This window comes from Cetorhinus maximus, chromosome 14, assembly GCF_964194155.1.
Source record: "Cetorhinus maximus chromosome 14, sCetMax3.hap1.1, whole genome shotgun sequence".
In the NCBI taxonomy this organism is placed as follows: Eukaryota; Metazoa; Chordata; class Chondrichthyes; order Lamniformes; family Cetorhinidae; genus Cetorhinus; species Cetorhinus maximus.
The window spans coordinates 13,963,035-13,977,007 of record NC_135892.1 but is presented as its reverse complement, the minus strand read 5'-3'; the positions used below and the strand labels follow the sequence as shown (position 1 = coordinate 13,977,007).

At 40.2% G+C, this 13,973-nt stretch overlaps 1 protein-coding gene across 1 annotated transcript in view; it reads right to left on the bottom strand.

Annotated features, from left to right (window-relative positions):
* vps54 (VPS54 subunit of GARP complex) overlaps window positions 1-13,973 on the bottom strand; it is an 80,762-nt gene that overhangs the window by 36,959 nt on the left and 29,830 nt on the right. Inside the window, exons 11-13 of the mRNA XM_078556528.1 lie at window positions 12,171-12,514; window positions 6,168-6,297; window positions 640-821 (exon numbers count right to left, since the gene is read on the bottom strand). Coding sequence (XP_078412654.1) covers window positions 640-821; window positions 6,168-6,297; window positions 12,171-12,514 — 656 coding nt within the window. The remainder of the gene's footprint in view (window positions 1-639; window positions 822-6,167; window positions 6,298-12,170; window positions 12,515-13,973) is intronic.

The window sequence follows — 13,973 nt, the reverse complement described above, 5'->3', positions numbered from 1 at the left end:
CCCATGTCACTCTCCTTTCCCCAGCCACCTGCGGTCCTTGACACTACCTATGTCCCACCACCACCACCACTTGTTCAATGGCCTCCTGCTATTTGACACTAACTCCTCACCCTACCCTAAAACTACCACCCTGTCGGCTCCTGGCCACTGTTCCTGCACCTGTGTGAAACACCACAGGAGATATATTAGTGGACGCATACACAGAAATTTTTATATTGGTAATAATTCAAAAACTCAAAATCCAATACAGCTTTGGATTTTGGATTTATCACAAGTCTAAATAAGTTTTGATAATAATTCAAGTGCAAATTTAATAGAAATATGATTCTTTAATTTGATGGGAGGTTATTCCACCTAAGTATGTCTGATTGACCTCATTACCCCTGATGCCCAATGTTTGAAGGTCTCATACTTTTGATGACCATCATGCTTTGATGCCTTGCTGTCTTCCCTCTTGGCCTGTCCCATCCAACCTAATATGCCTCAGTAAATTTGTCTGTTCACCCCATCTTTACAACAGAGAAACAGGAATATGCACTGCAAGATGGGGCTAGCCTAATTCCCTCTGGTCTGGAAACCAGTTTCATCTCCATTGCGAACAGCTACAAACTGCATTTCCATCCCTGATGGTGGGCTTACCCCAGCTTTGTCTTCCGCTCGTCGTGGAATCGGTTGACAAACTTATTGGCCTGGCTTTGCAGGGCTCCGCGAAGGGACATGCTTCGCCTGCTGCAAACCTTCTCCGTTTCCTGGACAAAGGTTTCTACTGTTCGCGACAGTGCCACAAACTCCGAGGAGTTCAGCTTTTCGAGGAAACCGTCCTTAAAAAAGGAAACATGGAAAAGAAACCTTGTAAACAACTTAAAATAACAAGGCGCAGACACATTACCACACAACTAAAGTGAATATTTATCTCTTTCCCTCTTGAATTAGCCTCCATTCAACCAACCTGGTTCTTCGCGATAAAAGCAAAATACGCTGGAAATATGAAATAAGAACAGAAAGTGCTGGAAAAACTCAGGTTTGACAGCATCTGTGGAGAGAGAAACAGAGTTAACATTTCAAGGCCGTTTAAAGTCATACAGACTCAAAATGTTAACTCTGTTTCTCTCTCCACAGATGCTGTCAAACCTGAGTTTTTTCAGCATTTTCTGTTTTTATTTGGTACTTAGTGACTTGTTTAGTCCCACCTTGTACAGTGGACTGTGCAGGACAGTGGGTTTGCATTCTGCCCTTTTACTTATGATAGCTGTGTTTGAATCCATCCCAGTTTTTTTAAACTGAGGCCAAGTGCCAAGGCACCAACAAGGCTGAAAAGATCAGCGACAAAGTGATGATTGATGGAGGACTGAAGGTGGCCCCAATGATACATTACCTGTTGGTAATACATGCAGGTGACCTGGAGAAATTGAAACAAATAAGAGTGTTACTACTTCACTGAAGGGCCCAGAGAGATGAAAATGTAGTCATTCAATCGAGTCACTGGGAAAACGGGAGGGGATGAGCAGCGAGTGTTTGCAATCTGAAAAAAGGCTGATGAATGGAAAGTGGATTGTCAACAGAAGGATGTCAGGTGATGAATAATAATCAGTTATGAAGAAAGAACAGACTAGGAGGACCCTGGTAAATGTGAATTAATGGGAAAGTGGCCAGAGGATAAGTCTTGAGGAATGAAACTCCCCCTTCTTCCCGACAATAGTATAGTTCCTAAATGAAATGTGTTTGTACGTTTTCAGCCATGTTCCTACCAACTGTAACCCTACAGTTCAGCACAAGTTAAGCGCTACCAAATTCAATCCCTGCTCAGCCAGGTCATCTTGAACTGGGATTGTGGTGGGGTTTAACTGGCCTCCTTCTCAGGACAGTACAACATCAGAATGTTACCAACGTCTGTTTTCTTTCTTTACCCACTATTACCTTGCTGCTCATTGTATTATTTACCTCCCTCAGCTCCCATGTATTGCTGGATTTAAATTGTACACAGGGAGTTGACATAAACTAGAGAACAGATTGTATCACATTGGGTACTTATATTTTACAATATACCAAAGGTTCTTAACAGCTGCCTGTGCGTTACAATGGCATTCCCAATAAGATCAAAAATTGTAGAACCGAAACGTAATCATTTGCCAGTAAAAGCCATAGGATGGATTAGTCTGTGAATTATCATACCATCATCCAGTATTATTGACAGTGCACAGGAGTTGGTGAATTTTTCAAATGGAAAACACTGAGTTTTCAATAGCAACAGCCTCAATGTTTCATTACAGGTAAGCATATCACCGAAGTGATGGGATATAGCCTTGCTCTGTAGAGAATACTGCAACTCATTTCAACAACACGGATTCTGATTATTTCAGATAGCGAAATTAGTAAAAATTCACTATCCTCCAGGCCACTTAAATCTAGTAGGCATTTTGATAGCAAATGCAATTAAAATCCTTAGAGGTGTCAATTTGTTATTTTTCCATTTCAAACTGTTTATAGTTTCTTAACAATACATAAAGATCATGTAATTAAGATTAGCAGCACTTACACAGTTCAAGGAAATGAGAGTCGTTCCAGTAAGTCAATTAAGGAGGAAGCAAATGAGAGGAAGAACAATTTGAGTTTAATTTTCAAAAGGGCGATTATTTCAGCATCATTACACCTATCGTAGTTGTATACAGCATAATCTGATGAGTTCAACAATTTAAAAAGGTCCCAACCTATATTCTCTACATAATGATGACATTAACATTATATGTAAGCAAACCATGGCTAAGTAAGCAAGCATAGAGCACATCTCCATAACCATATATAGTGAGGGTACATCCACAATGCTGCCTTTAGAGAAGTTAATGGCCCCAAGTTTCTTGGATTTCGCTTGCAGAAATTCATACCCATTTCTGAGTCGACTTCGTCAATGGGAAGTGTTTACAGAGTTAATGCGCCTACACCATGTTGTTAAAAAGTAGAATCAAACAAGTGCAAATACATGGTCATCAATAGGGGTAAACCGGAGTGACATACTGTCTGCTGCCTTAGTGCCTCACTCAGCCTCTGCTGCTGGGGTATGCCCATTAGAAAGACCATTTGAGCCGCTTCATCTTTCAGAACAGTCAGAAATGGGCCAGGGGGTGCCTGAAAAATTTCAGATGCACCAAGACCAACAGCACTTTGGTTAAGTAGGTCTCAGTACTCAAGCGCATTAGTCACATAAATTCAGAAAACTTGCGTGCATTGGTCTTTTCCATGGAGGGAGGGATAAGGAAATGAGCAGCAAAGAGTTTCAGGAAACAATTGAGGAAAATTGCAGTGTAATACCACTCCTGAGTTACACCAAAACTTTCCAGGAAATTCGAGGCTAGTAAAACTACCTGGTCTATCCCATACCTGGAAATTTTTGATTTTGAGAAAAGATGTCTGTAGTGCCAAACTATTCCATTGCTTGGCAATAGATGAGCACAAAACGTCAACAGTTAGAAACATTACTTTCTTTTATCAGACTTCCTCCAGGGCTTTGGTCACTAGTGCTTCACATTTGAGTGACAGAAAAAGCACTTTTCTATGACATTCCTGCTGCTAACTCAGTTTCTACTAGCCTAGATGGTCAGCACTCTACTTCTGTAGGCTTCACTACCTTGTGTTACAATACAGATTACAAAAAAATTACTCAATAAGCACAATCAGATTTGAAAGTGGACCTCTGTAGGAGAGCCCACATGTGGCATTCCAAGTAACAGATGAGAGTTTCACTTTGAAAGTAATGATCTGGACCAACATCTGAAAGGGTCAAATAGTTAGAAATTTAAAAGAATGTAAGATGCACCATTTTTAGAATCCTAAATATAACATTCAGATTGCAGTCCTAACTACAGTATTTAAATGCATTTTTCATTTTTAAATCTCCCTTTGAAGATTTTGGACAACATACACCAAACTTGCATAATATGGGTTTTTGAACATGTTTGTTAATACAGCACAACTTACGATTCGGTAAAATACATATGTGCAACAACCTATTGGAAATCTTAAGAGATTTCAGAACAATACATTCATTACAGTACTGAGAATAGGTTTGTCATAGAATGTTGATAAAGTTGTAAAATTTACCGGAAAATTAAACTTTTCAATACCTTAGCAATTCAGGATTAGAAATGCCTCCAGCAATGTTTTCCCATCAAAGCCCTACAACTGGAATTCATGTCACTTTGGAGACCCATCAGTCAATTCAATAATCACAGGAAGGTAGTATGCCCATTTCCCCAGACACATTTGTACTGCTCTCAGAATTTTTAGATCTTCAGCAGAACTAGACAGTCACAGAGCATGCAAGACTTCTGGTTTGCAAGTCGCACTCACTCCCCACCCCTACACCTCTAGCCTGGAAAATGACTGCACAATGTAACCACTGGGGAAATCATTTTCACAAGTGGCGAATACGACTGGAATTTGGGTTTTCACGCACATCCAGGGCAAGTTGAAGCACGAACAATTGTTTCTAAAGTAACTTTCAAAACAAAATGATCATCTCCCCAAACAACAACAGCTTTTACCAAGAGAGCAGGACACAGGCACAGCTGAGTAACAGAGGAGTGGAGCCAGAACATTACAATGTGTAAAACCATGCAGTACAGGAGGCCATTTGGCCTATTGTGCTTGTGCTTGAAACAGCTATTCAATTAATGCAACTTCCCCCCTGCTCTTTCCCTTTAGTCCTGCAATATTTTCCCCTTCAAGTATTTATCCAATTCCCTTTTGAAAGTTACTAATGAAGTTGTTTCCGCTGCCCTTTCAAGCAGTGCCTTCCAGATCAAAAATCTCTCGTGTCCTCTCCGATTCTTTTGCCAATTGCTTTAAATCTGTGTCCCGATTACTGCGCCCTCTACCAATGGAAACAGTTTCTCTTTATTTACTCTAGCGAAACTTCAATTTTTAACACCTCTATTAAATCCCCCTGCTCCAAGGAGAACAATTCCAGCTTCTCCAGTCTTTCCACATAGCTGAATGCCTTTATCCCTGGGATCATTCTGGTAAATCTTCTCTCGTCCCCTTTCTCCAAGGCTTTGACATCCTTCCTAAAGTGTGGTGCCCAGAACTGGGCTTATATTCCAATTGAAGCCTAATCAATGCTTTATAAAGGTTTTGCATCACTTCCTTGCTTTTGAATTCTATCCCTCTGTTTATAAAGTCACAGATGCCATGTACTCTGTCAGTGGCCGTCTCAACTTGTCATGTGACCTGCGAAGCGTTGTCTTTATCTGCCAATATATTCTAAATGGTTACATTAGTCGCATTTCTTTCATTTACATTTATCTAAGACCGCAAAGATTTGAAATAAATTATTCATATAACAGCACCATTACTCATGTTTGAAGGCAAGTCTTGAATAAGGAGGTCTGAAGTTTATGAACTTTTATTTAAACAAAAGCTGGCAGGATGAGAAATAGGGCAGAGTGGTCTAGAAGGAAGTTGGCACACCGAGCTTTAGGGAATAGCACAGGCGTCAGTTTGAGGCTTGCAGCATAGGGATGTAGCTGGCAGGGCTGGCTACTGGGCATCAATATAATCTACAATCGAGAATGAGAGCAGGGATAGGCCCAGGAGGTGAGTCCAGACGAAAACAAGAGTGAAGTGGGATGCAGCTTCCTTTAAGACAATGAAAAGCTTGTGGAGATCCAGACAATTACACTGGACATGCAGGTTCCAAGGAGGGCACCTATCTAATCATTTTAGTCTTTGCAGCTTTATGACAATTCACTCACCTTAGAATTCACACTTAAAACAACTCTCAAAAGCCTCCTCTCAGGTTAAGTCTGCATAGTGAGGGCCAAGGCAACTAGGAATCTTTTTATGGCTACTAAGCAATTGTGCAGAATTTATTTTGGGGAAATGTGAAATAATTGAGCAGAAAGATTTTCCAGTTGTCGATTGAATAGAAAGTAATCAATAAGAGAAAGAAGAACATCAGGAAGGCTCAAAGCCTGCAAGAGCAGGAAAACTGACCACTGGCTTGATGCTCGGGCCGTGAAGATTTATGCAGTTTAGAACTGGCTTTTTACACTATTTGCTAAGTAAATAAAGCCTTCACGCAATCAAAAGATTAGCAGAAGACAGCACACATGGTCAAATTACACATTAAAATAGAACAGTGACATATTGGAACTGAAAACAATTCAGTTTACCTTCGCTCTAGCCATAAGAAATTTAACACAGCGATCGTGGCAGACATCGGAAGCACTGTAGAGAAGTTCTTGAAGGTTATTGGCAACTCTGCCAAGTTCTAATTCCGTCAGTCGCAAATCATCACTGACCCTAAAAATAAACAGGGATTTGGCAAATTCTCCAACTAATGGTTTCAGAAGAACAACAAAACACCAAGAATTTTTGTTTTAGGAAGATTGCTTATTTCCCCAAATGCTTCTCTTCTCAGAGGTAACTTGCCACCCACCGCACATCAACCTAAAACTTGGAGACTGGGGATTGGGGATGTGGAATTGTCCACGCCATTAGTATTCCACAACTGACCACCAGTAATGAAATGCCACATGAAGCTGATTTTCATGCACATTCTATCTAGAAACCAAGACAAGAGTGAATGAAATTCAGCTGAGGCACAACTGTCAACGAGACATGATCCCAAGACACAATCATGCAAAACCTTTGTTTGGTAGCTAATACCAATTCTGAATGTGGTGAAGTAGCTCAACCTATATTTTCATTAGTCTACAGAACTTTTGTATTACATGGATGTACTAAACCATCAAGATATTAAGGGGAACAGAAAGTAAATAGGGACAAACTACATCTGCTGACCGGCGAGTCTGGGACCAGGGGGCACAGTCTAAAAATCTGAGCCAGACCTTGCAGGAGTGAAATTAGGAAGCATTTCTACACAAAGAGTGGTAGAAGTTTTGCTGCAAATGCCAATTGGTGCTAGATCAATTGCTAATTCTAAATTTGAAATTGACAGCTTGGTATTAACCAATGATAGGTATATGGAGATAGGGTGCGATCAGCCATGATCTTACTGAATAATGGAACAGGCTTGAAACACTAAATGGCTTGCTCCTGTTCCTATGTTCTAATGGTTACTTTCTTTTCTGGAAATTTCAACATCCAATTATTGTGCAGTGTTATTATTGAGCAGTCCTGATCATTAATGGCTGATCCTTGTTGGAAAGTGCATGAACATGGATGTCAGCAAAGGATAAGATTGGGTGTAGCTGTGATACATTCTGAAGCTTAAGAGCCTGTCAACCCCCACTGGACCATGCTCCAGAAAGAACTTATGCTTCCTTTGCATTGAATTCGGGCTAATTACATCTAATAACATCAATTAATCCTAATCAAAGTGGTTACTATAATTGATCACTTCCCAGCCAGTCAGATGATGCTCCTGTAAAGACAGTAGACCTACTGACACACAACCACAAAACGTTTACTACTCTTGGATACGTTACATGTCTCCTGAGAAATTAATGGTTGGTGCTTTCAGAAGACAAGCATTTTACTGTAGTGGTTCATTTCTAGGCTGAATGGGAGGTAATGTTTTTACCAAAACCCTCTTCTCTTAAATAAAACAAAACAGCCACATTATGATGGGCAAGCCTTCTTTGATCAGGAAACTATGATTAGTTCTATGAAAGTGACCTTAAGTCTCCTAATTTGTCAGAAAATAAAGAATTAGAATCAAGCCATTTGGAGTACATCAAAAGCACTTTCATTTAATATTTACCCATGCAGACCCTACTTTAATTAACACAAGAATTTCTCACCCAAAAATAGAATGACTATCACTGCATAAAACATACAGCGCACACAAACGTAGCAATAATTTTTGAACTTTGATGTTAAGGCTGAGTAAAGTTGTCTAGGATCTCTCTCAGCCTATCGGATAGAGAAATGTGATTCTACTGCCACCCAGTGGTCAGCACAGATCTTGCACCAAAAGTGGAGACAGACGTGGTGTTTGCTGGAGCCATGCAACGTCTGCAGTTGCTGAGCAGATCCAGTGAAAGGACACCCACACATTTAAAATCGCAGATCCCCGAATAGTCTGTCAACTATCTTTATGTTACCTTTTACAAACGTGCCTTTTCACAATTTTACCCATACATCTTTGACAGCAAGTTAAGTAGGTAGCATTGAGCATTGTCGTCTTGTAAAATGCTGGGTCCCCAAATCAAAGCTCTGCATTGGGGCCTCTGTGAGGCAAATGCTGTCCCTACTGCAGAATCATTATCGCCATATTGTGTGGTACATTCCACTAGTTCTATAATCTGAAATTATTTTTCCTTAAAATAAAAGTGCATCACATTTCATGTGTTGCCATAGCCTCCAGGGCTATGGGCCAAGCGCTAGAAAATGGGATTAGTGTAGTCACATCTTTGTTGACCGGCATGGACACAATGGGCCGAATGGCTTCCTTCTGTACTGTAAACGTCTATCAGTCTTTATGAATTCATGAGATAAGTTTCTATGAATTTAAAATCGAGTATTGTTCTTAACTGCATTACTAAAATTAGCCACCATAACAAAAAACTTATTTTTAAAAATTGAAATCCAAGAACATGAAAATCATGAAGTTGAAGCATGCTAAACAAGCAATTCTTCTAAAACGAGGTAGGAGTAGCAGGTCAATTGATAAGCCAGTTGGGTTACATATGAAAAGGGTTGGCGAGGAAGATTGTAACAACGGGCTTAGTGTGTGTCCCTTCAATCTCGTTAACGTAAAGCTGCAATAATCCACCGGGCTCTTGTAAATAGATTATCTTTTCTGTTTAAAAGGTGCCATTTGTTGGCATTCCTCTAGAGTCAGGTGGTCTTAAAAAAATACCATCAACTGCCTGGGTAAAAAAAATACCATCAACTGCCTGTTTATCAGATGCACTCTTCTTATTCACGTTATTTCTTTTTCCTGATAGATGACCGATTTTACAGAACAGTGGAGCAGGCTCGAGGGGCCACATAGGAACATCGGACTAAGGAGCAGGAGTAAGTCATTCGGCCATTTGAGCCTGCTCTGCCATTCAATAAGACCATGGCTGATCTGGTTGTGGTTTCAACTTCTCTTTCCTGTCTGCACCCCCCAACCCTTCAATCCCTTGTGTATCAAAAATCCATCTGATTCAGTCTTAAATAAATTCAATGGCTCAGCTGCCATTGCTTTCTGGGGAAGAGAATTCCACAGATTAACGACCCTCAGAGAAAAATTTTCCCCTCATTACCATCTTAAACAAGAGACTTATTCTTAAATGCTGCTCCCTAGTTCTAGTCTCCTCCACAAGGGGGACATCCTCCTGGTATCTACTCTATCAAGTCCCCTCAGGATCTTATATGTTTCAATAAGATCACCTCTCATTCTTCTGAACTCCAATGGGTATAGGCCCAAACTTTCTTAATTAGATAAGCCTTCCATCCCAGGAATGAGTTGAGTGAACCTTCTCTGAACTGCTTCTGACACAGTTACATCCTTTTTCAAATAAGGAGGCCGAAACTGTACACAGTATTCCAGATGTGGTCTCATCAATGGCCTATCCATCTGCAATAAAACTTCACTACTTTTATATTCCATTCCTCTTGTAATAAACAATAACATTCCATTTGCTTTCCTAATCACTTGCTGTACTTTCATATTAACTTTTTGTGATTCATATACCAGGACACCCAGATCCCTCTGTGCCCCAAAGTTCTGCAATCTCTCGCCATTTAAATAATATGCTGCTTTTTTGTTCTTCCTGCCAAAGTGGACAAGTTCACACTTTCCCACATTTTACTCCATCTGCCAAATTTTTGCCCACTCACTTAACCTATCTACATCCTTTTCCAGACTCTCTACCGACTTACTTTCCTAACTATATTAGTGTCATCAGCAAATTTAGCTACATTCGGTCCCTTCATCTAAGTTAATTATATAGATTGTAAACAGTTGAGGCCCCAGCACTCATCCCTGTGGCACTCCACCAGTTACAGCTTGCCAACCCAAAAAACACCTATTTATCCCTACTCTGTCTCCTGTTAGCTAAACAATCCTTTATCCATGTTAATATGTTACCTCCTATACCATGTGCTTTTATCTTGTATAGTAAGCTTTGACGTGGCACCTTATCAAATGCCTTTCATAAATCCAAGTACATCACATCTACAGATTCCCCTTTATCCACTTTGCATGTTACTTCCTCAAAGAACTTGAATAAATTAAACACGATTTCCCTTTCACAAAACCATGTTGACGCTGCCTGATCTGATTACAATTTTCTAAGTGTCCTGCTATAACCTCAATAGTGAATTCTAGCAATTTATGTATGACAGATTTTAAGCTAACTGACCTATAGTTTCTCGCTTTCTGTCTCACTTCTTTCTTGAATAAAGGGGTTATATATTTGTTATTTTTCAATCTGCTGGGACCTTTCAAGAATCTAAGGAATTTTGGAAGATTATAACCAATACCTCTGCTATCTCTGCAGCCACGTCTGGTCCTTCAGGCTTGTCAGCCTTTATGTCTAATAGTTCTCCTAGCACCTTTTCTCTGGTGATGGTGATTGTTTTAAATTCCTCTCTCCCTTTCACCTCTTGATTTTCAAGTATCTTTGGGAAGTGTTCTAAGTCTTCGACAGTGAAGGCAGACACAAAATACTTCTGCCATTTCCTTGTTTTCCATTATCAATTCCCCAGGGCCTCTCTCTAGAGGGCCAACACTAGCTTTAGTTGCTCTTCTCCTATTTAAATACTTGTAGAAACTCTTGCTATCTGTTGTTACATAACTAGCTAACTTTCTCTCATACTCTACTTTCTCCCTCTTTCTTTTCATCATTCTTTGCTCATTCTTAAAATCTGACCAATCTTCTGACCTACCACTAGTCTTTACAGATTTGTGCAGTGTTTCTTTCAATTTGATAATATCCTTAACTTCCCTATTTAGCCACGGATGATGCATCCTTCTCAAACAGTTTCAGTTTAGCTTGCTCTGCCTTCATACTCTTATAATTACCTTTATTCTGCTTTAAAACACTAGTTTGAGACCAATACTTCTCCCCTTCAAACTGTACATGAAATTCAATTATGTTAGGATTGCTATCACCTAGAGGCTTCTTTTCCATGAGATTCTGATTAATCCTGTCTCATTGCACATTACCAGGTCTAGAATAGCCTACTCCCTGGTTGATTCTAGAGCATACTGCTTAAGAAATTGCCTCAAATACTCTATGAACCTATTTTCCAGGCTACCTTTGCCAATCTGATTTGCCCAATCTACATGTAGATTAAAGACACCCATGATTATTGTGGTACCTTTCTAACATGCCCCATTCATTTTTTCCTGTACACCTTATCCTGCAGTGTAACTACTGTTAGGGAGCCTATAAACTACTCCCACAAGTGACCTCTTACCTTTCCTATTTCTTATCTCTACCCAAACTGATTCTACATCTTTGCTCTTTTGAACTAAACTACTCTGCCATCTTCCTCTGGCTTATTCTCATGCCTATTTCTTATGCTGGGAAATGCATTACTTAAGCTGTTCAGCAAAATGACCACATGCATTGGCCATGAAAAGGGTGTTGCTAGATTGTCACAAGTGAGATTTAGCAGTTTATGTCTCTTGTTTGCTTTTTAAGAATTGATATATATATATATATATACAGTACTTTCAGAGGTTGAACTGTAGGGGAAATCTTATAAAACTCAAAGCAAAAAATTGCTTTGTTAGGAATTTGGAAGCAAACTCAGAAAAAGTTGAAAATATTCAGTGAGGGGGTCAGTCAGTCAACTATCCTCTGCAAGGATCTTTAGGGTTGAAACTTTGACTGATTTCTGTTAATTCCAACTGCTTCTGTTGGTAAAGTTCAGATATGGTTTTCACATTGTTACTGTCAAAAATATTTCGATAAAATAATTAAGTTGTTATTTTGACTTAATTTGAAGCAGAAAGTTGGCAGGGCTATCAGATAAGAGTAACAACAGCGGGGTAATAGGAGTAATTGAACCGTTCTTCCAAAGAGCTTGCATAGGTATGATGGGCCAAATGGTCTCCTTCTCTGCGGTAAGATTTTCTAAGTCATCATATTTTAGGTTTCCATATACAGCATCTCATAATAGTAATTACAGAAATTAAAAGGAGAGAAAGAAGTTAACTGTTACAAGTATTGACTCTTTCAGAGGTGTGACAATTACAGAGTGGAACTTACATGATTTCTAACCCTCCTGGTGTGGCTGAAGATGATGTTTGCTCCTTACTGGAGGAGGAGTCAGTGGCACACTCTGCTTCCGACGTAGAATCACTGCCACATGGGTCACTGTTCTGATAAGCTGTCCTCTGTGGCTCAGTTTCTGCTCCAGGCGAAGAGAGTGCTCTCTCATTGTATGCATCACTAATAAACATGCCTTCATGAGTCAAATAGGCCACTTCTGTATCCAACGTGTGACCCAAACCAGGGCTCTTCTGACTAGATACAGCTTCCAATTCCCTGCTTTTTTCCCGACTTTTATCCAACACCAGGAAGATGACATTACGAATGGTACTTACTGTTGCCTGCACACGTTTTTGGGGTAAAAGTACAAAAATTAACACTCCTAAAATTAAAAATTAACACAATCATATTATGGTCTACTCACAATCAGTTAATTTGGATGGAAGCAACATAAAGCAGGTTTTCAACTTTCAAGGTCTGAAAATATAGTTTCAATAGTAGCTTCAGATAATAAGAATATGCGATTGTGAACATTGCAAATTAATAATGGGCAATTTTAAACAGTTTACCCAATTACTGTCATTTTCAATAACAGTTAAGAACTAATAAAGATAAAGTGTTAACTATTTAACCAAGGTCCTCCTCATTCTCTGAACCCAACCAAAGTCCACACACAAACATTTATTTGTCTGAAACAAAAACAGAAAATGCTGGGAAAACTCAGCAGGTCTGACAGCATCTGTGGATAGAGAAACAGAGTTGACGTTTCAAGTCCATATGACTCTTCTTCAGAGCTACAGAGAAGTAAAAATGTGATGAATTTTACACTGTTTAAGGGGGGTGGAGCAGGTGAAGCTGGACAGAAGGCCAGCGATAGGTGGAGGCAAAGGAGAGATTGACAAAGATGTCATGAACTAAAGGACAAAGGGAGTGTTAATGATAGTGGTACTGGCTAAAGAAGCTGCTGACAGTGGCATAAAGGTTAGAAAGCAGAATGTGATAATAGCAGAACAAGGGTAAGCACTCTGGAAAGAACAACATGAACAAGTAACAGATGGCCCTATTGGGGGTGGAGGAAAAAAACGGATCGAAAATGGGATGAAAAGGGGGATAAAACAATGAATAAATGAATGAAATTAAAAATAACCAAAAATAAAAATAAGTGGATAAAAAATAAAAATTAATTTTGAAAAAAGGGATAGAAAAGGGGTGGGGATGGAGGAGAGAGTTCATGGTCTGAAGTTGTTGAACTCAATGTTAAGTCCAGAAGGCTGTAAAGTGCCTAATTGGAAGATGAGGTGCTGTTCCTCCAGTTTGTGTTGGGCTTCACTGGAACATTGCAGCAGGCCAGGGACGGGCATGTGGGCATGAGAGCAGGGTGGTGTGTTGTAATGGCAAGTGACAGGAAGGTCTGGGTCATGCTTGCGGACAGACCGAAGGTGTTCTGCAAAGCGGTCACCCAGTCTGCATTTGGTTTCTCCAATGTACAGGGCACCACATTGGGAGCAGCGAATGCAGTAGACCAAATTGAAGGAGGTGCAAGTGAAGCACTGCTTCACCTGAAAGGAGTGTTTGGGTCCTTGGACGGTGAGGTGGGAGGAGGTAAAGGGGCAGGTGTTGCACCTTCTGCAATTTCATGGGGTGGTGCCGTGGACAGGGTACGAGGCGCTGAGGGTGATGGAGGAGTGGGCCAGGGTGTCCTGGAGGGAACGGTCCCTATGGAATGCTGACAGTGGGGGAGGGGTGAGGGGAAGATGTGTTTGGTGGTGGCATCATGCTGGAGTTGGTGGAAATGGAGGA